This window comes from Lycorma delicatula, chromosome 13 (genome assembly GCF_047948215.1).
Source record: "Lycorma delicatula isolate Av1 chromosome 13, ASM4794821v1, whole genome shotgun sequence".
NCBI classification, from domain to species: Eukaryota; Metazoa; Arthropoda; class Insecta; order Hemiptera; family Fulgoridae; genus Lycorma; species Lycorma delicatula.
The window spans coordinates 25,715,001-25,739,350 of NC_134467.1; the positions used below are offsets into that span (position 1 = coordinate 25,715,001).

General features: G+C 29.1%; 1 protein-coding gene across 5 annotated transcripts in view; it reads left to right on the top strand.

The window, feature by feature from the left end:
- tn (tripartite motif containing protein thin) overlaps positions 1 to 24,350 on the top strand; it is a 285,381-nt gene that overhangs the window by 153,876 nt on the left and 107,155 nt on the right. For all 5 annotated transcript variants that reach the window (XM_075380953.1, XM_075380951.1, XM_075380954.1 and 2 more), the window contains 5 exons: positions 3,866 to 4,144; positions 9,303 to 9,488; positions 14,180 to 15,113; positions 20,689 to 20,957; positions 23,041 to 23,218. In XM_075380953.1, coding sequence (XP_075237068.1) covers positions 3,866 to 4,144; positions 9,303 to 9,488; positions 14,180 to 15,113; positions 20,689 to 20,957; positions 23,041 to 23,218 — 1,846 coding nt within the window. The remainder of the gene's footprint in view (positions 1 to 3,865; positions 4,145 to 9,302; positions 9,489 to 14,179; positions 15,114 to 20,688; positions 20,958 to 23,040; positions 23,219 to 24,350) is intronic.

Sequence of the window (24,350 nt, forward strand, 5' to 3'; positions counted from 1 at the left end):
AAAAACAGACACCTTTGAATCTGTTTCGTTTCAACTCTCACTAGTGGATTCAATTCTTAATGAATGAGGTCCATATCTGTATATCGTGTACTCAACGCGTCTTCTCACGATGGCATAATAGAGTATTTTAATTGCTTCAGTATCACAAAAAATATTTAGTGTGCCTTAATATTCATTTAAGATACGTGATTCAAGAAAAAAATAGCTCCTTAAAATTGTCAAAATGTCATTAACGAAGAGGCTCTGGTTTTATTATAGTAAAAAATAAATCACTTACAAAAAAAAAAGTAAACTTTTAGTGTCATAACCCTTAACTGCATATATCATTGTGTCTCTCTCTTTTGTATAGTCATTTGACTGGTTTGATGCAGCTCTTCAAGATTCCCTATCTAGTGCTAGTCGTTTCATTTTGGTATACTCCCTACATCCTACATCCCTAACAATTTGTTTTACATTTTACAATTGTGGCCTGCCTACACAATTTTTTCCTTCTACCTGTCCCTCCAATATTAAAGCGACTCTTCCAGGATGCCTTAATATGTGGCCTATAAGTCTGTCTATTCTTTTAGGTATATTTTTCCAAATGCTTCTTCTTCTTCATCTATTTGCCGCAATACCCCTCTTCATTTGTCACTTTATCCACCTATCTGATTTTTAACATTCTCCTATATAGCACCGCATTTCAAAAGCTTCTAAACTTTTCTTCTCAGATACTCCGATCGTCCAAGTTTCACTTCCATGTAAAGCGACACTCTAAATATATACTTTAAAAAATCTTTTCCTGACATTTAAATTAATTTTTGATGTAAACAAATTATATTTCTCACTGAAGGCTTGTTTCGCCTGTGCTATTCGGCATTTTATATCGCTCCTGCTTCGTCCATCTTTAGTAATTCTACTTCCCAAGTAACAAAATTCTTCTACCTCCATAATCTTTTCTCCTCCTATTTTCACATTCAGCGGTCCATCTTTGTTATTTCTACTACATTTCATTACTTTTGTTTTGTTCTTATTTATTTTCATGCGATAGTTCTTGCGTAGGACTTCATCTATGCCGTTCATTGTTTCTTCTAAATCCTTTTTACTCTCGGCTAGAATTACTATATCATCAGAAAAGCGTAGCATCTTTATCTTTTCGCCTTGTACTGTTACTCCGAATCTAATTTTTTTGTTATCATTCTCAATCAATGGCAAAGGATTACCATCCTCAGTATCTTTTTTCATATTGGTGTCAGTTAATATTATTGCTGGTATTTCTTTCTAATTAAATAAATACATATTAAGAAAGTGGTGATTTAAATTGTGTCTTTTCATATAACATATTGTTGACATATATTTTTTTAATAATATTAAAGTATTACCCATCAAGTTAATATAGTGGTTAAACTAGTCATCACAAAATCTCTCATAGTTGAGAGTTCTAAGGTAAGAGTCCTTGTAAAGGCAGATAGATACTTTTATATGGATCTGGATGCTAATGATTATGGATGGGTTTCAATTAATCACACATCTCAGGATGGTCAACCTGAGTCTGTTCCAGACTGCATGTTTACAGTACATCATTTTTTTCTCTTTTTTTTTTCTGTTTAGTCTCTGAACCTATCAAAAGACATTATTACTTCAGAAGAACATTGAGTATGATATGTATGAATGTAAATGAAGTGTATAAGTGTATTCTTGTACAGTCTCTGGTTGACCATTTGAGAAGTGTGTTTAATTGAAACCTAACCACCAAACGACACTGGTATCCATTATCTAGTATTCAAATCCTTCTTTCTTTCTTTTTCCTGTTTAGCCTCCGGTAACTACCGTTTAGATAATTCTTCAGAGGATGAATGAGGATGATATGTATGAGTGTAAATGAAGTGTAATCTTGTACATTCTCAGTTCGACCATAGTATTCAAATCCATATAAAAGTAACTGCCTTTACTAGGATTTGAACCTTAGAACTCTCAAATTTGAAATCAGCTAATTTGCGATGACAAGTTCACCACTAGACCAATCCAATGGAGTTTACTGGTACATCTGCACTTACACTGCACTACATCTGCAGTTATATTGTCTTGCAAGCTACTAGCAGTAATGGCAATTGCCTGTATACACACACACATGCACACACACACACACACACACACACACACACACACACACACACACACACATACCTAACAGTAGCTAGAAATCTAGTTAAAGAAATATATATATTCAAGTGTAGTAAGATGTGATCCTACTTTGTGTATGTGTAAAAATCAAAGTTGTAGACAATGTTTCTGTTTTCTTACATCTGTGAGATGGTTTGCAAATATAGATTCTGGGTTGTTGTGGAGGACCTTTAGCGTTCATTGTACCTTTATTTCAAAGACATTTATTTAATAAAAAAATGTTATTACATAAATTGATTTTTTTTTCAGTGGTTTATAAAAATCTAACCATTTTACTTCCTTGCACGAAGTAAAAGAAGTATTGTAATCATGAAAAATTTCGGTTTTCAGATTTCAACAGAAATATCTATTTTGACAATCCCTGAATCCATTTTGACTAGTTTTGGTGTGACGTACGTATGTATGTATTTTGCATAACTCAAAAACGATTAGCTGAAGGATGTACAAATTTTGGATTTAGAACTATTGTAACATCTAGTTGTGCACCTTTTTTTTTTATTGCAATCAACTGAACCAAAATTGTCCAAAAAAGTCCCAATACAAAAAAAATTAGTTTTTAGACCTTTTCTTAACTGCAGTAATAAGCTCTCATTGAGAGCTTTTCAACTATATATCATAAGTGGTACTTATTTTCATTGGTTCTAGAGTTATAGCCAAATAAAATTTTAATTAATGAAATATTTCGATCTTATAAGGGGTTATAATAGGGGTTATAATTGGTTCGAATCAGACTTCATCTTTTTTTTAATTTTTTTTTTTAATTTAAATATATTGATTTATTAACAATTATTAACCTCTGATTATTAAAAAAAATTACAATAAATAATAATTCAATAATAAAAAATATATATATAAAGAAATATCAGAAGTTATTAATGAAATAAAATTTTACGTACTTTTCATTTAAAAAAATGTGTGTATGTAATTTAAATAAGCGTACAAGGAAGTCATATGGTGCCCACATCACTTTTTTTTTTAAATTATAATACCTCTATCATATGTTCTTACCAGATGATTACCTAACTACTTGATTTTTGGATTTTCTGATTTTTGCTTGATATCTTCAAACTAGTGGATTTATTTGGATGAAATTTGGCACAAAAATTAGTTTAACTTAATTTTGGTTAAAATTGGTCAAGGGGTGGGTAGATTTCATGATCATCATGAATTTCAAATCTCAAAATTTTTCTTAAAGAATAAAATCATTTTTTTACGTATTCCATTTATTTGTAAACTTACATATTTTAACGTTTCATTTAATTTTCCTACTATGTAATAAATACTCTGTTGAGTTAGCTTTCCAACTTCACTAGGAACTTTTTGCAGTTATTTGACAGATTTTTTCAGTTATAAGAATTTAATAAAATTGCTGAAGATGATTTTTTTTTTAATATGTAAAATATTTAAATCAAACTACAAACTTTCTCTCATAATGTTACATTTTTTAATTATCAAAACAGTATTATCTAGTCGTTAAATAAACAAAGATCATTTACATAATGAAATATCAATAACTTATCTCATTTTCTTAATTTTTCTGGATATTCTGAAATATTTTACACACACAAAAAACAAACATAAAAAATGGTACTTAAGTACCCTAATTAATACGGTACATAAGTACCTAAAAAACAATAAACTTTTCAAAATGTAAATGTTAGTTTTTAAATAAAATGTATATAATATTTTGTTTTTTTAATAGGTAAAATGTCCAGAATGCAGAGCAGAACATCGCATACCATACCAAGGTGTACAAGGATATCCAACAAATGTAACACTGCAACGTTTTTTAGAATTACATATAGAAATTACTGGTGAATTACCAGACCCTACTAGCGGTCAGATTATGAAAAGATGTGGGGTTTGTTCAGAAAAAGCGTATTGTACACATTGTATGCACTGTGATAAAGATGTTTGTCCGGACTGTAAAGGAGCGCATATGGATATTTTGCGTAGAGAAATCACTAGGATCAACAATCAAGTGAGTAAAAAAATAATAATTGTTTATTTTTATCTTTTTGTTTATAATTATGTATGTTCAAAAAAAATTATGTTAAAAATTGAAATAATACATAGAGTTGTGTTATTTATAGATGTTTAGTTTCTTTGTATTTTATTCATAAGAAAATTCTTCACAAGTTTTGTATTATAACTTTCATATGCTTATTACCCATTTAACAAAGTTATTTTACACTAAACATAAAATAATGTTTTTAGATCACAAGGTTTTGTCTTTTTTCCCAAATTTCTCAAAAAATACTAGAAATACAGTTCTGAGACCTATTTTTTCAATTTTTCACATTAGATTTCATATGAAACCAATAAATTTATGCCTTAGTTTGCATCTCGAGAATTACAGTCTGTCTTAATTTTACAGAAGATGCAGAAATCAGGGCAAATCTTTCACCTGCTGACACTCACTGACAAAGTTCTTAACTTATGTTTAGGATCTGGTATATAAATCTGACGATTTTGTAGTACAAAACAACTGGTGATGTTTGAGCAAGCAATGTCAAATTTTAGAATGAGGTTAAGTGAGTGTGTGAGGAGTAATGGAAAACATTTGGACGACATAATATTTAAATTAAAAAGTCTAAGTCTATGTTGGTAATTCACTATAAATTGTAAAAATTGATTTTAATTTGATATATTAAATGTTTTAATAGTACGAAACACAGTTTAATTATTATCCCTCAAAAATCATCAGGTTTATATGCCGGACCCTGTATGAACCTTCTTTATTTTCACTATTAAAACATATCCTTAAAGTGTGTTACATTCTTTGTGAATCTATTAAAAATATTATGTTTTAATATTTTACCTCTACATATATTGTACAACTTAACACAACACTAAGGTTTAAGGAGAAAGACCTTATTATGCTTGCATTGCTATTTTTTAATACATTAACAAACGATTTTTTTAAAAAATTTTCTACCAATTTATTTAAAATAAAAATATTTTTTTTTACAGAAATAATATTATTCTATCAATGAATTTTTAAATAAGTCTTATTTTAAAAAATTTTGAATTTTCTACATTCCACGCAATGTGTACTTAAACATGTACTTAAATAATTTTCATTAATACCTTCTAAATTATGATTTATTTGTAGCTATATTTTTATATTTTCTACCTACATTTGTTAATATGAATTTTAATCTCGTAATATTTTTTTTTTTTGGTTGAATTAATCACCACATTAGAAAACCCACCACATGGGAATATAGGAAAGGAATTTTTTTGTAGCATATGAAAAGTGTCATGTGTGACTAGGATTTAAACCCAGAACCTCCAGATAAAAGGCTGATATAATACCACTCCGCCACGGAGATTGAATTTTTTTATTGTATAATTAATTGTATATTTTTTTATGCTTCTCTGATCAAGGTTTTACCATAGTTTCCCTTTATTCATCCAGGTAAATGCTGTATTCATGGAGTAACTTATTTACCCATTCCTAATATGATTTACATATATCCCTTATCAGAATAAAAGATGTTCTTTAGAATTTGGTGTTAAGAATCAGAATTAGATGTTCTTTATAAGAATTTGGTGTTCTTTACTTAGTTTTGTATATATTGTAAAAGTAAGTAGTTAATTTTAAAGGCACATACACAGAATGTATATGTCAAATATGAAATAAAATCTTCATTAATTTAAATTATGACATGCATTCTTGAGATTTTTTTCTAGATAAGTATAATATTTTTATTTTTTAAGATCAGAATAGATTAATTATATAAAACTGTAAATAATCAATTTTTACTGAAATAGGCAACATCTTTAGCATACTGCTAGTGATTGGCTCATCTGCTAAATGTTTAAGAAGTAAAAACATAAATTTGTAATAGTTTTTTTATATTTTATATTTAAAAAAAAAAAACAGTTGTTTAACCAAATTCTTTTCTTTGTTTTAAGTAAGATCATATCTTACATAAATAAAAATTATTACATTGACCAGTCAGTAATATAAAACAGATTCAAGTATTAAATACAAAACCCACCGGGTTGGTCTAGTGGTCTTCCCAAATGAGCTGATTTGGAAGTCGAGAGTTCCAGCATTCAAGTCCTAGTAAAGCCAGTTATTTTTACATGGATTTGAATACTAGATCGTGGATACCGGTGTTCTTTGGTGGTTGGGTTTCAATTAATCACACATCTCAGGAATAGTCGAACTGAGAATGTACAAGACTACACTTCATTTACACTCATACATACCATCCTCATTCATCCTGTTTAGTATTATCTATACGGTAGTTTCCGGAGGCTAAACAGGAAAAAGAAAAAGAAAACAGTATTAAATACAAAACCCACTGGGTTGGTCTAGTGGTGAACGCATCTTCCCAAATCAGCTGATTTGGAAGTCGAGAGTTCCAGCATTCAAGTCCTAGTAAAATCAGTTATTTTTACATGGATTTGAATACTAGATCGTGGATACCGGTGTTCTTTGGTGGTTGGGTTTCAATTAATCACACATCTCAGGAATAGTCGAACTGAGAATGTACAAGACTACACTTCATTTACACTCCTACATATCACCCTCATTCATCCTCTGAAGTATTAGCTAAATGGTAGTTACCAGAGGCTTAACAGGAAAAAGGAAGTTGTGTGTATATGCGTGTGTAACCTGCATGATGGGAAAGTCCTACAACTGTGTTGTCAGCCTTTTTTTTTTGACTGATGAATTATTTCAACGTAGAAGTTTACAAAGAAGCTTGTATGTGGGAATATAAAAATGGGAATTTGTAACATATGAAAAATGTCATGCTTGACTAGGATTTGTACTCAGGACCTTCAAACAAAAGGATGAGTTGCTTACCACTCTGCCACAGAAATAGCTATGTATTTATATTAGTAAATAATTAATATGAACTTTAATCCTATCTATTTTTTATTTTATAACGAACTGTACATTTCATAATGCTGCTCTGATCAAAATTTTACCACGGTTTCCCTTGACCCATCCAGGGAAGTGCTGAGCAGTTCCTTTTTTTACCTGTGATGTATTCATGATTTAATATATATATTTAAATATTACTCTACTATTTACCAATAGAATAAAGGACTTATTTATTTATTTCCGTAACTATTTATTTCTGCAATCTAGCGGTTAGAGATAATCCTGGTACTAGATAAATAGATTCGTTAAGTAGTTCAATTTAGAATCATTAACATAATAATGTACTCTTTACACTATTATTGGAAATTATAAATTAAAATATTTTATAATATCATATGTTTAGAATAAGTCCACTTGATATTCTAAAATATAAAAAAAATACTTGCATATCTTAATAGATTATGAAATATATATTGATATAGCAATAATTTATTAAATGAACTGATACACATCTACCTCAAAAAATACCAGTAGTAATAAAATCAGCTGATATCAGGATGAGAACAGCTGCATCAGTTATTAAAAGTGCATTTAAAAAGTTATAAGTTTTAAAACTTATTAAATAGTTTTATAGTTTAAAAAGTTTATAGTTTAAAAAATTTTTATTATCGACTGTCACTAATCGAAAATATAGAATTAACAATCCTTTCAAACTAATATAAAACTTTTTCAAAACGAGATATAATATACAAAATTCATTAAATTATTCTACATCACATATCATGATAATTTTGAAAACCCCTAGCGTCATGTAAATACTAAATAATTATGGAATAAAATCTTCCATTTTTTTTTTTGTTTTCAGTCATTTGACTGGTTTGATGCAGCTCTCCAAGATTCCCTATCTAGTGCTAGTCGTTTCATTTCAGTATACCCTCTACATCCTACATCCCGAACAATTTGTTTTACATATTCCAAACGTGGCCTGCCTACACAATTTTTTCCTTCTACCTGTCCTTCCAATATTAAAGCGACTATTCCAGGATGCCTTAGTATGTGGCCTATAAGTCTGTCTCTTCTTTTAACTATATTTTTCCAACTGCTTCTTTCTTCATTTATTTCCCGCAATACCTCTTCATTTGTCACTTTATCCACCCATCTGATTTTTAACATTCTACTATAGCACCACATTTCAAAAGCGTCTAATCTTTACTTTTCAGATACTCCAATCGTCCAAGTTTCACTTCCATATAAAGCGACACTCCAAACATATACTTTCAAAAAAATTTTTCCTGACATTTAAATTAATTTTTGATGTAAACAAATTATATTTCTTACTGAAGTCTCGTTTCGCTTGTGCTATTCGGCATTTTATATCGCTCCTGCATTGTCCATCTTTAGTAATCCTACTTCCCAAATAACAAAATTCTTCTACCTCCATAATCTTTTCTCCTCCTATTTTCACATTCAGTGGTCCATCTTTGTTATTTCTACTACATTTCATTACTTTTGTTTTGTTCTTGTTTATTTTCATGAGATAGTTCTTGTGTAGGACTTCATCCATGCCGCCCTTCATTGTTTCTTCTAAATCCTTTTAGAATTACTATATCATCAGCAAATCGTAGCATCTTTATCTTTTTACGTTGTACTGTTACTCCAACTTTATGTTCTTTAACATCATTAACTGCTAGTTCCATGTAAAGATTAAAAAGTAACTGAGATAGGGACATCCTTGTCAGACTCCCTTTCTTATTACGGCTTCTTTCTTATGTTCTTCAATTATTACTGTTGCTGTTTGGTTCCTGTACATGTTAGCAATTGTTCTTCTATTTCTGTATTTGAACCCTAATTTTTTTTTAAATGCTGAACATTTTATTCCAGTCTACGTTATCGAATGCCTTTTCTAGGTCTATAATTATGTCTGTTTGTTTTTCTTTAATCTTCCTTCTACTATTAATCTGAGGCCTAAAATTGCTTCCCTTGTCCCTATACTTTTCCTGAAACCAAATTGGTCTTCTCCTAACACTTCTTCCACTCTCCTCTCAATTCTTCTGTATAGAATTCTAGTTAAGATTTTTGATGCATGACTAGTTAAACTTATTGTTCTGTATTCTTCACATTTATCTTCCATATTCTTGCATAGAAACATGTAACATGTTTCTATGTGTTGGTAACATGTTTTTTCTACGTAGTTTTTTTACCACAACAAAAAAAAAAGTTATAATTAATTTAATCTTTTTATTGTATTAGTTATAAACTACTAAAATTATTATTTTATTCATTTATTTTTTTATAGATTCGAAGAGCACTTCATCGATTACAAGATATGTTAGGTACGGTTGAAAAAAATATGCTGGCATTACAAACTAACTGCAGTTCTGTATCTGAAGAAGTTGATGAAATATATAGGAGATTAGCAAAAGCGTTAAAAGATCGTACTGAATATCTTAGGGGTGAAATGGAACGGTATCTTGGCACTGAGGTAAATAAATATTTTAATCTTTATACATACTCATAATTATCACATCAGAACAATAAATTAAGATTTAATGTTTTGATGTAAAAACACACATAAAGAATTTATTAAAATTTATCGAGCATTATTTATATTAACAAAATGATGGCTGATTTTTTAAACTTTTATGAATTTTTGGGGGAAAATCATATACAATACTATGAGAAAACTAGTTGTTGGGATAACGCAATGGTTGAACATCAGTCATTTTGTAAGAAAAACTTCAAAGATTCTGTCATGACCTTAATAATTATACCATATCTTTAAAAGTCTATGATTAACCCATTACATCAGTAATATTCTATGCTTGTGCATCAGAATATTGCGTGGAGATTGTTTAGTTTTTGAAAAATATAAAGTCCAATTAGTTTTTGAATCGGTATCTTCTGAATGAAATGTTGAAACACTGTAATTCTAATATATAGATCTTGTTTGTTTACTAATTCCAAACATACTTCAACATATTTTCCTTTAAAATTTTGGTTGATTAGTTTCTGTTTTCTTTCCACCCATTTACTACCGTATTTATCGTTCTTTTTATGTTATTTCTTCTTCACCTTTCATTTCTTTCACTATTCCTTTGTTTTTCCTTCTCCTTTTTTTTAAATAATTTTCTTTCATTCTCTTGCTTTTATTTTCCTTCTTAAATTTTTCTTTGCTACCTCTATTTTTATCAATATTTATTTTTATTTCTTTATTTCGTTGTCCAATCCATACATTTATTTATTTCTACCTAAATTAAATATTAGTATATTGTTTTTACTGTTTAGTATATATCTGGAAGAAATAATTAAATGCTGCCTGAATGGAAAAAGAGGATAAAGATTGAGGGAAGAAGAATAGAATGTAAACGTTTTGCTGATCATATAGCAGAGAGCCCAAGTAAATTAAATAAAATGCTTGATGTCTTAAATGAAGCTTGCGAAAGTCAGGGTATGAGAATCAACAAAAAGAAGACAAAATATGTGGTATTAGGTGAAAAAGAGGAGAGAGGATTGAAATTAAGATAGAAAATAAAGTTTGAGGGCAGGTGAAAAAATGTCAGTACTTAGCGAGCTTTAAAACTGATGAGCTGACTTGCACAGTAGAAATTAAAACAAGAATATTAAGAAGTAAACAGGCATTTAATGAGAAGAGAAGATTGCTGTGTTAAAAGTTAAATTTAGCATTAAGTAAGAGATTAATGTAATGTTTTATTTGGAGTGTGATGCTGTATGAAGCTAAAATGTGGATAATGAGAAAAACATACAGAAAATGAATTGAGGCTTTTGAAATGTGGGTGTGGCGCAGAATGATAAATGTAACAAATGAAGAAATGTTAAGGAGAATTAGAGAGAATAGGAAAATGCTAAATGTGATTGAATATAGGAAAAGGAACTGGCTAGGACATTGTATAAAAATAAAGTGTTTATTGGTGATTGAGATAAAGGTGAATGGAAGGAAAGGAAGAAATTTCAAATGATGGAAGGGATTATTTGGAAAAAAGAAAATATGCAGAAACAAATAGGTTAACAAAGAATAGAACAAGGTGGACAGGAATAGAACAGCAGCTGTAACATAACCTGCCCTAATTGTAGAACACTCTGAATTAATGATTAATGGGAGGTTGAATAATTTTAAACCAATATTAAAAAAAAGAAAATATACTAATAGATTTTTAAAAAAGAAACTTTTTGTTGAAAGAACCTAAAATAATGTCACTGCATTGAATTAAGAGTTTTACGAATTAAGAGAATGCGCTGAATTAAGAGATATGATGTGAAAAGATTAAATTTTAAGTTTTATACAAAGGCCTCAATTCTATACAGAAAGGAAAGTGGGTGTTAGGAGAAGACCAATTTGATTTCAGGAAAAGTAAAAGATATTCAGTAAAGGGAAAAGTGTAGTATTTGATTCAGGAAAACCAACATACTTAGCATTTATAGACCTAGAAAAGGCATTCGATAACGTAGACTGGAATAAAGTGTTCAGCATTTTAAAAAAATTAGGGTTCAAATACAGAGATAGAAGAACAGTTGCTAACATATACAGGAACTAAACAGCAACAGAAATAATCGAAGAACACAAGAAAGAAGTCGTAATAACAAAGGGAATCCGACAAGGATGTTCCCTATCCCTGTTACTTTTTAATTTTTACATAGAAATAGCAGTTAATGATGTTAAAGAACAATTTAGATTCGGAGTAACAGTACAAGGTGAAAAGATAAAAATACTACGATTTGCTGGTGATATAGTAATTTTAGCTGAGTGTAAAAAGGATTTAGAAGGACAATGAACGGCATGGATGAAGTCCTACGCAAGAACTACCGTATGAAAATAAACAAGAACAAAATCAAAGTAATGAAATGTAGTAGAAATAACAAAGATGGACCACTGAATGTGAAAATAGGAGGAGAAAAGATTATGGAATTAGAAGAATTTTGTTATTTGGGTAGTAGAATTACTAAAGATGAGCGAAGCAGGAGCGCTATAAAATGCCGAATAGCACAGGCGAAACGAGCCTTCAGTCAGAAATATAATTTGTTTACATCAAAAATTAATTTAAATGTCAGGAAAAGATTTTTGAAAGTATATGTTTGGAGTGTCGCTTTATATGGAAGTGAAACTTGGACGATCGGAGTATCTGAAAAGAAAAGATTAGAAGCTTTTGAAATGCGGTGTTATAAGAGAATGTTAAAAATCAGATGGGTGGATAAAGTGACAAATGAAGAGGTGTTGCGGCAAATAGATGAAGAAATAAGCATTTGGAAAAATATAGCTAAAAGAAGATATAGACTTATAGGCCACATATTAAGGCATCCTGGAATAGTCGCTTTAATATTGGAGGGACAGGTAGAAGGAAAAGATTGTGTAGGCAGGCAACGTTTGGAATATGTAAAACAAATTGTTAGGGATGTAGAATGTAGGGTGTATACCGAAATGAAACGACTAGCACTAGATAGGGAATGTTGGAGAGCTGCATCGAACCAGTCAAATGACTGAAGACAAAAAAAAAAATACAAAGGGCAAAAAAATTCATTTTTTTTTTTCATTTTTTACTTCTTTAACTTTTATATATGTTTTTGTGCAAATATGTCAACTTTGTATAATTATTTTTAATATTCCTTTTGAATTTTTAAAATTTACCTTTCACTTTTGTATTTCAGGAACTTTACACTTGTTCCCAGGTATTTCTTGAATTCCTATATCAATTTTCATTGCAGCATTCTTTAAACTGCTTGTTACCTGGAGAAAACTTTAAACTTTCCTTTAGGTGGGATTGCTCAGCAATTCTGAGTTTAGATAATTTTTTATCTACTTTCCTTACACTTGATTCTTTCTTTACCATTATAATTAACATTTGTATAGATCCAACCTTTAAGATACTTCATGCAAAGGATCTAGGATGTATAAAACCATCCTTAATCCTTAAATAATCCTTAATGGTAGAGAGCTGAGTAGACTATCTCAGGGGCTGTCCATTGCCAATACAATAAACTCTATGGATAAAGCCATCATATAAATCTTTCCTAAAATAGAAAACTGAAATAATATATAAACAACTAATTTAAAAAAACTTTCAGTCTTAAATATATTTATAAAAATTAGGATAATCTAACTGCAATTTATTTGTTTTAAATAGCATTTTCTATGGTATTCTATTTTGTCAGTTTGTCTTGCTTAAATATCTTGAAAGTTTATATTTAGAAAATAGTTATATATGTCTTAAATTTCCCTCACTATAATTTAACTTCATTCATTAATTATATATATATATATATATATATATATACACATTAATAAAATTTAAAATCTTTGTAAATATATAATGCCTATCTTTATCCAGTTGTCACTTCAAACACTAATATTTCTATTCCTGGCTAAGAAATAGAATTGTTAAATAATAATCAGAATTAACACCCTATTGTTCACCAATAAGAAGTGACTGCCCCACCAGCTACGAAAAAATGCAGCATGACAACACAGTTTAGATAAAACAAAGTTATGACTTACAAATTTCAACGGTTCTTTCATAATGAATGGAAGTGGGTAAAAAAAAAGATGATAAACCTATTATTAGCCTGAGCATTGAGTATTACTTCTCATGGGTTGACTGAGTGGGAAGTAATTTACTGTCTTACCTAGGACTGTATCATCATCTAATTAATATTAAAACTGATAAAACCATCAAAAGACAGAGATGATGTATGGTTAATGGTTTACATACAAGATATTATCTTAAATATTTATTGATACATTAGTAAGTTAAATAAGAATAAGTTAAATAAATAATAACTGTTAGTAAAGAAAATTCTAAATTCATCTCACTATTCTACTAGCTATAAATAGAGTAGTTTTTATTACAGACACTATTATTAATATAACATAAGGGTTTTTTCCCCTTCAGTTTATTAACATTTAATATTCGTTTTCTGATGATGTAATCTACAAAAAAAAACAGTTATGATAATATTTGATCAGTTAACTGTCTATACTTTTAATCTTGATGTAAAATATTGTTCTTAACATATTGTTATAAAGGTTTTAAACTTCAAACCTTCATTGTTCTGTATTTCAACAGCAGAAGGGTATTTAATAAAATTATTACTTAATTTATTATGTAACAAATTTGAAATTTGATCTCATTTTAATAATTTTTTTTTCTCTTTTTTATATAGGTTCGTAATCTCAGTACATTAAAACAAAATTTAGAACAAGAGATCTCAAATATATCAAGTAACTGTGATTTAGCTGATAAACATATGCAATCAGAAGCTGTAGAATGGGATGACTGCGAATTAATGGATGCAAAAGAAATATTCCTTAAAACAGTCGACTTCATTCGAAATTTTGAATGCGATACTACAACGGATTATAACAGACGTGTTCGATTCGTTATGGCGCATGATCCAAATCAATTAGTTTTACACCTAGCTGGTTACGGTGAATTGTCGATAAATATACCGCATCAACCATTTATTAGTATGAGTGGTACAACCGGTTCATCAGGATCATTACAACCACCGGGTCCTGGATTAATGAGATCAAAAAGTGATCATCGTTTAGCTCAATATCGTCAACAAGAAGAACGTGGTTATGAAGGCGGTGATGGAGGTACTGTATCACCGTTAGGCGGTAGAAAATTTGGTGAAAGGTATCCACAAAGAAATACTGGCGGTGATCGTTACGATAGCTCTGGTGGTGGTAGATATGGTCGTGGTGGTGATCGTGGTGATTATGGTGGAGATTATGGTGAATCAACTTATGGTGATACAGAAGGAACACGTCCATCAACGAGATCACGGCTACGTTCACGTTTTGGTCGTCATGCTGGTGGAGATAATGCTGATTCAGATAATGATACTCAAACGACCGGTAGATCTGTTCGATTTTCAGAAGGTGGTCAAGTTATTAAAGAACGTGAACGTGTTTTAGATACAGAAGATGTTTCAAAAGGTCCATTAAGTGGTATTACTAGATTATATGATTCACCACGTGTTATGAAACGATTACAAGAATCCGAGAATAAAAAAGATAAAGAACCTGTTCAACAACAACAACAACAACAACAGACACCCAAGTTTACACCACAAACTCCTAAAAGACCTCAAGGTAAATAATATAAATCTAAATTCAAAAATAAAAAATGCTCACAAACCATTTACTAAAATAGGAACTGAATAGTTGAGTAGCTAACTTTATTAACAATAACAAACAATTCTAATAGGAGACCAATAAACCTGTAGAATTTATATTTTATAAAAATTTCTATCATAAGAGCTATAAATCAGACAATCTTGATCGTCTAGCTTTCATCTAGAGGTCATGGGTTCAAATCCCAATTAATCATTTTTCTTATGTTACAAAATTCCATTTCCATATTCTGACATACAAGCTTCAAATCTTCAGCAATGAATTAATGAGTTAATTCATCCAGCAACACAAGGGGTTGTCATCCTCCTTCTTAAATCTTGTGTAATAAGGTAAAGAAATATTTATGTGATTGGTTGAAGGTTCGTTCGACTTATGTCTTTTTAAAAATATTATCCAATAAACAAGTATTAGGACTTGATAGGCAATCTGTTTAGGAATTTTGAACTATTAAAACGTTTTAATTTAACGTAAAAATTGGGATTGTCTAATACTTCATCGAATTTAGTCAACAGTTATTTTTATTTTATAAATACATATTAAACACTCTTTATATAGGATTTTCTAAGCATTCAATATTTCTTTTATTTTATTATATTTTTTTTTTTCTTTATATTAAGTATTTGATCTTTTTTTATATATAGTAATCACTTAGTTTCTATTGATGATTATCGTTATCGATTTAAATGGTCGTTTATTTTAAGTTTTAATAAATTTTTCAAAATAATAGTTTTTGAGCATTTTTTATTTATTTCAATAAACATTTATCATAACTCTTTCTAAGTAAATATGCTTAGCATGAATGATTTTAGTTTTATATTTTACTAGCAGACCCGGCAATGCTTCGCTATTGCTAGATTTGAGTATTGAGTATTGAGTATATATATATATAGAGAGAGAGAGAGAGAGAGAGAGAGAGAGAAAGTGGAAGGGAAAGAGAGTTTAAATGAACACAATTGAAAATTTGATAAAAAAATTAAAAAATTGAACATTACAGAACTTTACAAATTTTACCTTTCACTTATTTTACTTCCCCTTTTCCCTTTCCAACTTCTCCCTTTCACCCTTCTCCCTCTCCCCTCTCCCAGTTTCCATTTTACCCTTTCTTGTTTTTCTCTTTTCTCTTTCCACCTTTTCCTTGTTTTCCATTTTTCCCTTTTGCCTGCGAGTAAATCGGTCCATTAGTTTTTTTGGTCTTTAGCGAACACACATACGAACATGCCATATATATATATATATATATATATATATATATATGTATATAGAATAAAAAAGTCTGTTTGTATATTTGTTTGTTTGTTTCGTAAATATCTCGACACCAGCCCCACCTAGCGGGTATAGTTTTTGTAAAAATATATCTTTTCACGTAACGAATATTCATATACTGAATATGAACCAAATCGGTCCATAAATATAATTTTTCTAAATATCTCAACCCCAGCGCCATCTAGCGGGTCCATTTTTTACAGAGATAATTCTTTCCATGTAACACGTATTCTGAATATGAGGCAAATCGGACCATAAATACAATTTTTCAAAATATCTCGACACCAGCACTACCTAGGGGGTCCAAACAAATTCAGAAACCTTCCCTGGCATGTGTCCAACCATTCTACAAAGTTTCATCGCTATTGGATGAATGGTTTAGGAAGGCATAAGAGACATACAGACAGACAAACATTCATTTTTATAGATTATACCGTTTTTCTTTTGAGGGGATTTTGTTTTTCTTTATTCTAATCATCATCTTTGTTTCTTTACTACTTCTTTATGATTAACATTAGTTATGATTTCAAAATGTTATTTTTCTTTATCCACTTCTTATTTGTTCCACTATCCTCTGTTGTAAATACGTATGTTGTTTTTAAACTAACCAAGATTTTTTTTTTCTCTTGTTTGTCATTATCTTTCCTTTCTTCATTCCTTAACTTAGTTATCTATGTCATTTTCTTCATCCGTCTTTATATTATTATTTTTTTTTTAAACTAATACAAAAACTAAAAATTAACTTTTTTTTTAAAAGTCACATAATGCTAAAATATAAGAACAATCATTTCTATCAAACCAGACAACTAAAACTTTTTTTCAATTAATTCAGAACAATACATCAATGTACAAAGAAGAGAGACTTATTTTGTTTTTCTTGTCTTTTTTAATAAATAACTAAAAAATTTCTATAAATAAAATTTAAAAATCTATTTTATAGAATAAACATTGTTCTAACAAATAATATTAATTAGGAAAAATACCTGTATTTTCTGCATCTCCAGTTAACATGTACATAACCCACCGGGTTGGTCTAGTGGTTAACGCGTCTTCCCAAATCAGCTGATTTGGAAGTCGAAAGTTACAGCGTTCAAGTCCTAGTTAACATGTACATAAATATATGTTCAAATAATTTTCGTTAAAATTTTCTAAATTATTATTTTTTTTCTTTTTACTTTAATTATTTTTTTAGTATCTTCAAATGTTTCTTTTATTATTATTTCATATATTAATATTCTTGTGAATTTTAAACACTTCAGTTTTTTTTTATTTTTTACGGTGCAATCATTTTATCGTTCACATCATGATACTATACCATATAATTCCATTATGACCTATAATACAGAGATACTCACATTTGATTTGATTCGTGGAATGTAGTTACGCACTGTCTTACAGAAAGTGTTTGAAATATCCACCATTTTCCTGAAGACAGGCTCAAACCTTTTGTATCATACTTTTTGACACCCTTCATTTGACATGAAGGGTAATGGAATTTATCTCTTACTCTCTCTCACTCTTGGTTAACCAATCTCAGTCTGCACAAGACAAATGATGAGCACGATCAAATTATCTCACTCTAGTAATTATATATTTTGTGATGCCTGATATAATGTATCATTATGTGCTTATCAAAATGTATTTAATTTTCTTAATTCTGATATACACATTTCAAATATATTTAACTACAAATTTCATGAAACATTTAACAAATTTGTTTCTTAATTCAATTGGGATTTTTCTGGCTGTTAATATTCTTTCACTTTTCTTTTCTGTAGATCTTATATCTTCAGTAATCTTCGATTATCAAATAATTGAAAAATGAACTTGTGTAAGATACTTAAAAGTTACTAACAACCATCTCTTCTTTCTTTTATACATTAATAGCAATTTCTTTTTTCTAAATTTTACCAATTTCTTTTAACTAATATTATCTTCATGCTAAAAAATGTTCTGTCTCTTACAATGCCCATCGGATTTGCAATTCTTTTTTCAAATTCTGTCAACATCATCCAAATAATCAGATTAAAAGAAGGATAGATTCCAAATTTAGTTAATTTAAATGGTTTATGTCCCAAATTATAATGTTGATTTATTTATAACAATTCATCTGTGTATAAAAACTGTTTAGGGATTTTAATACCACAAATATTTATTAGCTATTAATTAAGTGAAGATAAAAATAACAGTTTGTTAACCAATTGAATTGTGAACTCATGGGGTAGTTATGGCCCATATTGCTCTGAACATGCAGATAGATGATAACACTTTTATTTCTCAGAGAGATAAATATTATGTAATTTATTTACTATTTAATATTTTACATAATATGTTTTATTCTGTAAAATATTAAATCTAATTGTGCATAAAATGACCCCCTCATTTGTTCAGATTGGTTGGTCATTAGCTGAAATATGGTTAAAACTAATAAGGCACCATGAAAATTATGAAAACTGATAATTTTGTACCTCTTTTCATTTCCCTCTCTAATTGAATTAAAAATAATCAATAATAATTTCTATCATTAGTAAAACAGACACAGAATTGCCAGACTGATAATTTTTTACCAGATAAGCATAGTTTGATAAAAATAATATTTACGAAGCTAATAATGATTGAAATATTTTTTTTTTAGTGGACTTTTTTGGAATTTTCAAAGGTAAAATTTTCTAATTTTTTTTATTTTGTAGAACATGTTGTTGAATATATGTACATAAAATTTCATTAAAATATCTTAATTCATTCTTAAGGGTATAATTTTTATTGAAAAACATGAAATACGGACAAAGGAAAAATAAAACGAGATATGTGGGTGTTTCTTCATGGAGAAACATCCCCTCTCCATCAGTATCTCTCTCTCTCTCTCTCTCTCTCTCTCTCTCTCTCTCTCTCTCTCTCTCCCTCCCCTTTTTCTTTTCATGAAACAAGTTTTTGTTGTACATTACAAATATGAGTGATACTAATTATGAGCAACATTGTACAATCAAGTTTTGCGTTAAACTCTGTGAGAATGCTACTATCAAAATTGAAAAGGCCGTATGGAAATGACACTCTGTCATGAGCACAAGTTTTTAGGTGGTTTAAAGCATTTTCAGAAGAAATCAGTTGCGGACAATCCAACCTCTGGAAGATCGTTAGCAACATCTGGAACACCTCAAAGGACACAATTTTGACAGTACAAACCCTTTAAAAAAATGTAACCAATCATCTGAAGGGATATTCCAGTTTCTAAGTTCCAATACTGCTATGAAGAGTGGGAAAACTGTTTGAAGCATTGCGTGGCTTCCCAAGGAAACTATTTCAAAGGTGATAGAGTCCATATTTAATTGAATTGTAAGTAGAAAGTTTTTCTGAATCAGTCTCATTACTTTATTTATAGGAAATATATATACTCGTGAAATATATATATAAGTGTGTATATGTGTGCGTGCGTGTGTTTATGTTTCTTTATAATAATTCACTGAGAATTAGTAGCAAAATTTATAGTAAACACTCAAAGCAAATTGTGCTTACCCAATGGACACCTCAACCAATAGTCTGGCTTTCTGTACATTCTGCATGGATAAGAAACATAAGTTAATTGCCTGTTCTACAGCCCAAAACATAACTCAACCTAGCAATTAAACTACAGCTGTCCCTCTGCTACTAGAAAATCATAGTAGCCTGTATTACATGGAGTTAGAATGACTGCAGGCACAACTGTCCTGATACCTACTCAAGGAAGAGGGGATGATGGAAGAAGGATATGATCTGGGTAGTTTAAATACAGTTTAAACAAGACCTTGATTTAAATCTGTTTTGCATCAACTTTTGTTAATGTCAAATAAAAGGTTTTAGGGACAAGTTCTTATAATTAAAAGTAATTAAATTAGTCCATAGACAGATTTATAAAAATTAAAATAAAATAATAAAAAATCCCTTAATTTATACATGTGATATACAACTCACTTCTGGAACATGGATTTTCCTTCCTTCGATCTTGATAAAGTCTTTTGAGGTTCAGAGTCACATAAGATTACCAGTCTTACTATAGTTTTATAATTTTGTGATCTTGATAAGATCTTTATTGTAAATGATAAATCAGCAGCTAAGCTTCTCCAGTTCTAATATTTTATTTTCATTTGACACTTTATTTATTCCTGTTCTGCTTATAATCCCTCCTAGATACTTAAAGTGGTTAGTGACATATTTAATTACTATTGTCTTTCATTGTCATAATTTCCATCTTTTCAAAACATATCTAAGGATATTATTATTATTATGATTACAGGTGCAGTTGCTGCACAGAGACAAGTTAGCGAAGAAGATGAAATTACTAAAATTAAAAGATTAAATAAAAATGCTCCTGGTGAACCACGTGATACTCCTGCAACACAAGAAGTTACTAGGCCTGCCGCTGATAGAGTTCAAATGTTGAAAAGAACTACTGTGACTGGTAGCACTGATCAAGATGATAGAGAACAACCTGCATCACCAACTTCACCTGCTAGCTCAAGGTCAACACCATCTAGTGATCAGTCTAGGAAATCATTACCTGAGGTATATATTTTTTTCATTAAATTTACATATTCTTTGTTAAAATATCAATTCCATAAATTACATATTTTGTTTATATTCAGATTATTTATTATTAATTTTTAAAAAAAATTACCTCTCTTTTTCTTTTGTTTGCTTGATGAATTAATTCACCACAGAAGCTTTTAAATATGGGAATGTGGAAATGAAATTTTGTAGCATATGAAAAGTGTCATGTCTGATCAGGATTCGAACCTGGAATCCCTGGGATGAAAGGCCAAGAAGCTACCACTCCATTACAAAGATCAGCATGTTTTGATAAAATAAATAAAAAAAACAGTTAATCATAAAATGACAGTAGCTTTTTCTTTTAAAAATTTAGGTAATTTTTTTTACAATATTTAAATTAATTTTTTTTTTTTATTTAATTTTTATTGTTAATATTTACATGTTTTTTTTGTTATTTTTTAAGAATTATATTTGTATTAAACTTTACTAATTCCCCTATCCCCTGATGATAATTGTTGCAATTCAAATGCAAAGTACATCTAGTTTTAGAATTAAATTTTTAGCTGAATATTCTCTTGTTTATTTTTATTTCAAAAACCGTTTAGCATATCTCATTCTTTCATAAAATAATTTAAACTCAATTTATATTGTAAACCTTTTTAATCTTACAAAATCTCCTTCAAAGTGCAGTTTAAATTATATGTTAAGTCAACTAATACATTAGGATTTATAATTTTTTTGTAATATTTATTAAATATACAAACTAGAATTTTCCTCTCAACAAGTAGGCATAGATACATAGATAAAAGAGAGGAAGGATTCAGTTATAAAAAGGAATTTCGTAGATTTAATTTATTTATTGAGTACCCTGAAGGAATTAATGTGGTTTCTGAATGTTATATCCTCCCACAGTAATATATTTGTTCATTATGCAACAATAATCTTATTAACCATCCTTGCATAGTGTTAATGACCTCATCAAATTTTTTTCTTCTGAATATTTTTTTTTTAAGTGAACATAGATTAAATATTTTTTTTTGTCTTCATTAATTTGACTGGTTTGATGCAGCTCTCCAAGATTCCCTATCTAGTGCTAGTCGTTTCATTCCGGTATACCCCGTACATCCTACATCCCTAACAATTTGTTTTACATATACCAAATGTTGCCTGCCTACACAATTTTTTCCTTCTACCTGTCCCTCCAATATTAAAGCAACTATTCCAGGATGCCTTAATATGCGGCCTATAAGTCTGTCTCTTCTTTTAGCTATATTTTTCCAAATGCTTCTTTCTTCATCGATTTGCCGCAACACCTCTTCATGTGTCACTTTATCCAACCATCTGATTTTTAACATTATCCTATAGCACCGCATTTCAAAAGCTTTTAATCTTTTCTTCTCAGGTACTCCGATCGTCCAAGTTTCACTTCCATATAAAGCTGCGCTCCAAACATATACTTTAAAAAATGTTTTCCTGACTTTTAAATTAATTTTTGATGTAAACAAATTATATTTCTTACTGAAGGCTCGTTTCACCTGTGCTATTCGGCATTTTATATCGCTCCTGCTTCGTCCATCTTTAGTAATTCTACTTCCCAAATAACAAAATTCTTCTACCTCCATAATCTTTTCTCCTCCTATTTTCACATTCAGTGGTCCATCTTTGTTATTTTTACTACATTTCATTACTTTTGTTTTGTTCTTGTTTATTTTCATGCGGTAGTTGTAAGACAAAAAAAAAAATGAATAATTTAATAAAAATATGTAGCATCTAATGAGTAAGTTTTCTGGTTAGTCTGGAATAAATATTTTAATCTAATAAATTACTAAAGTAAATAATCTAAAAAAAATCGCATTCTAGTTGCAGAATTATTTTTCAAAATGATTTCCTTTTTTTTTATTTAATACTTACATATTTTTCTGTATGTTTGGCTGTTTCATAGAAATTTTCGTCGGAACGTATGAATCTATACAAGGAATGCATACATTCCATAAAAATATAGAAAGATACTGGTATGTTTTCTATCTCAGTCACAGAGACTGGGATACCTTCCAATCAAATTGCTAGACTATATAAGAGAATTTTTTTTTTATTCCAGCAACAAGTTTCAAGCGAAGGCGATTCTGAAGAAGATGGATCATCTGTAAGTTCGTTACAGCCCACACAACGTAAAACACCTGCAATAGTGAGTAGAACAACACCTGCTGGTTCAACACCAGCATCAAGAAGATCATCCACAGCATCTGATACCACTACTACTACAAGTGGTTCTGCAGGTAAATTTTGTTTCTGACAATTTTTTTTTTTTTCATTTTATTATGTTCACTTGTTTAGTTTCTATTTTACTTTTTTTTAGGTTAACTTTTTAGAGGTCATAATATTTCTTTTAATGAAAATTAAATGATATTTTCTTTTATATTTTTTACATCTCATTTTTTAATCCCCTTTTTTATAATTTTCTCTTAGTCATTACTTTTTAATGAAATTTATTTTTTTATTTCTTAATAATAACCTTATTGATTAATTTGCATAGAAAAAATAAAAAAATAGCAACCTCCAGTATAGAAGAAATCCAGCTCAAAAGTTCATTTTTAATTTGATAAAATGTTTAATCCAATAACTATGTTATTATTTTGGCTAAAAAATAACGCATTAGAAAACTTAATAAATAATTTTGATTAATTGAAGAAAGTTAAGTTCTGTTTTAAAATAAGTAAACGTAAAATTAATGTAAAGAAAGGAAAATAACGTAGATATAAATATTAATGTATAAGAGAATATAATACGCCAGAGTTTGCAGAATTTTGTTATTAAGATAGTAAAATTATAAAGGATGATGAAGTAAGGAATATGACAAAAACAGACTTAACACAAATCAGCGTAGATTTCATACAGAAGAGAGAAATGTTCTAGATATTTTATCAAACCATATGTGAGGAATTAGAAAGAAATTCTTTAATATTTATTTTGATTTTAGCATTCTTTTTCTTAAAAAACTTTTTAAAGCTGTTTTGGAAAAACACTAAAAAACTAGTTAGTTTAATAAAAGTACAGAAATAAAAAAATGTTTAAATGAATTGAAAAGAAAGATGTTTGGGACAGAATCTTCTAAAATTGATGTACAATATAACCAAAGCGTCAGAGATATTCCATATTAATTAAAATCGTGTCTAAACATTTTAAAATGTAAAATTAGTTAATTACAAGTTATTTTTCAATATTTTAACACAGCAAGCATTCAAAATTATAAAGATATCATATTTTTAATTCTGTTATTACTATATTAAAACAGTACCTTATATATATTTATGAATTACTTTCCCATAAATTTTACTTTATTTTATACCTTCATCATTCATTTAAAATATTATATTTTATCATTTAATCAACCATACATCTATTGTTTTT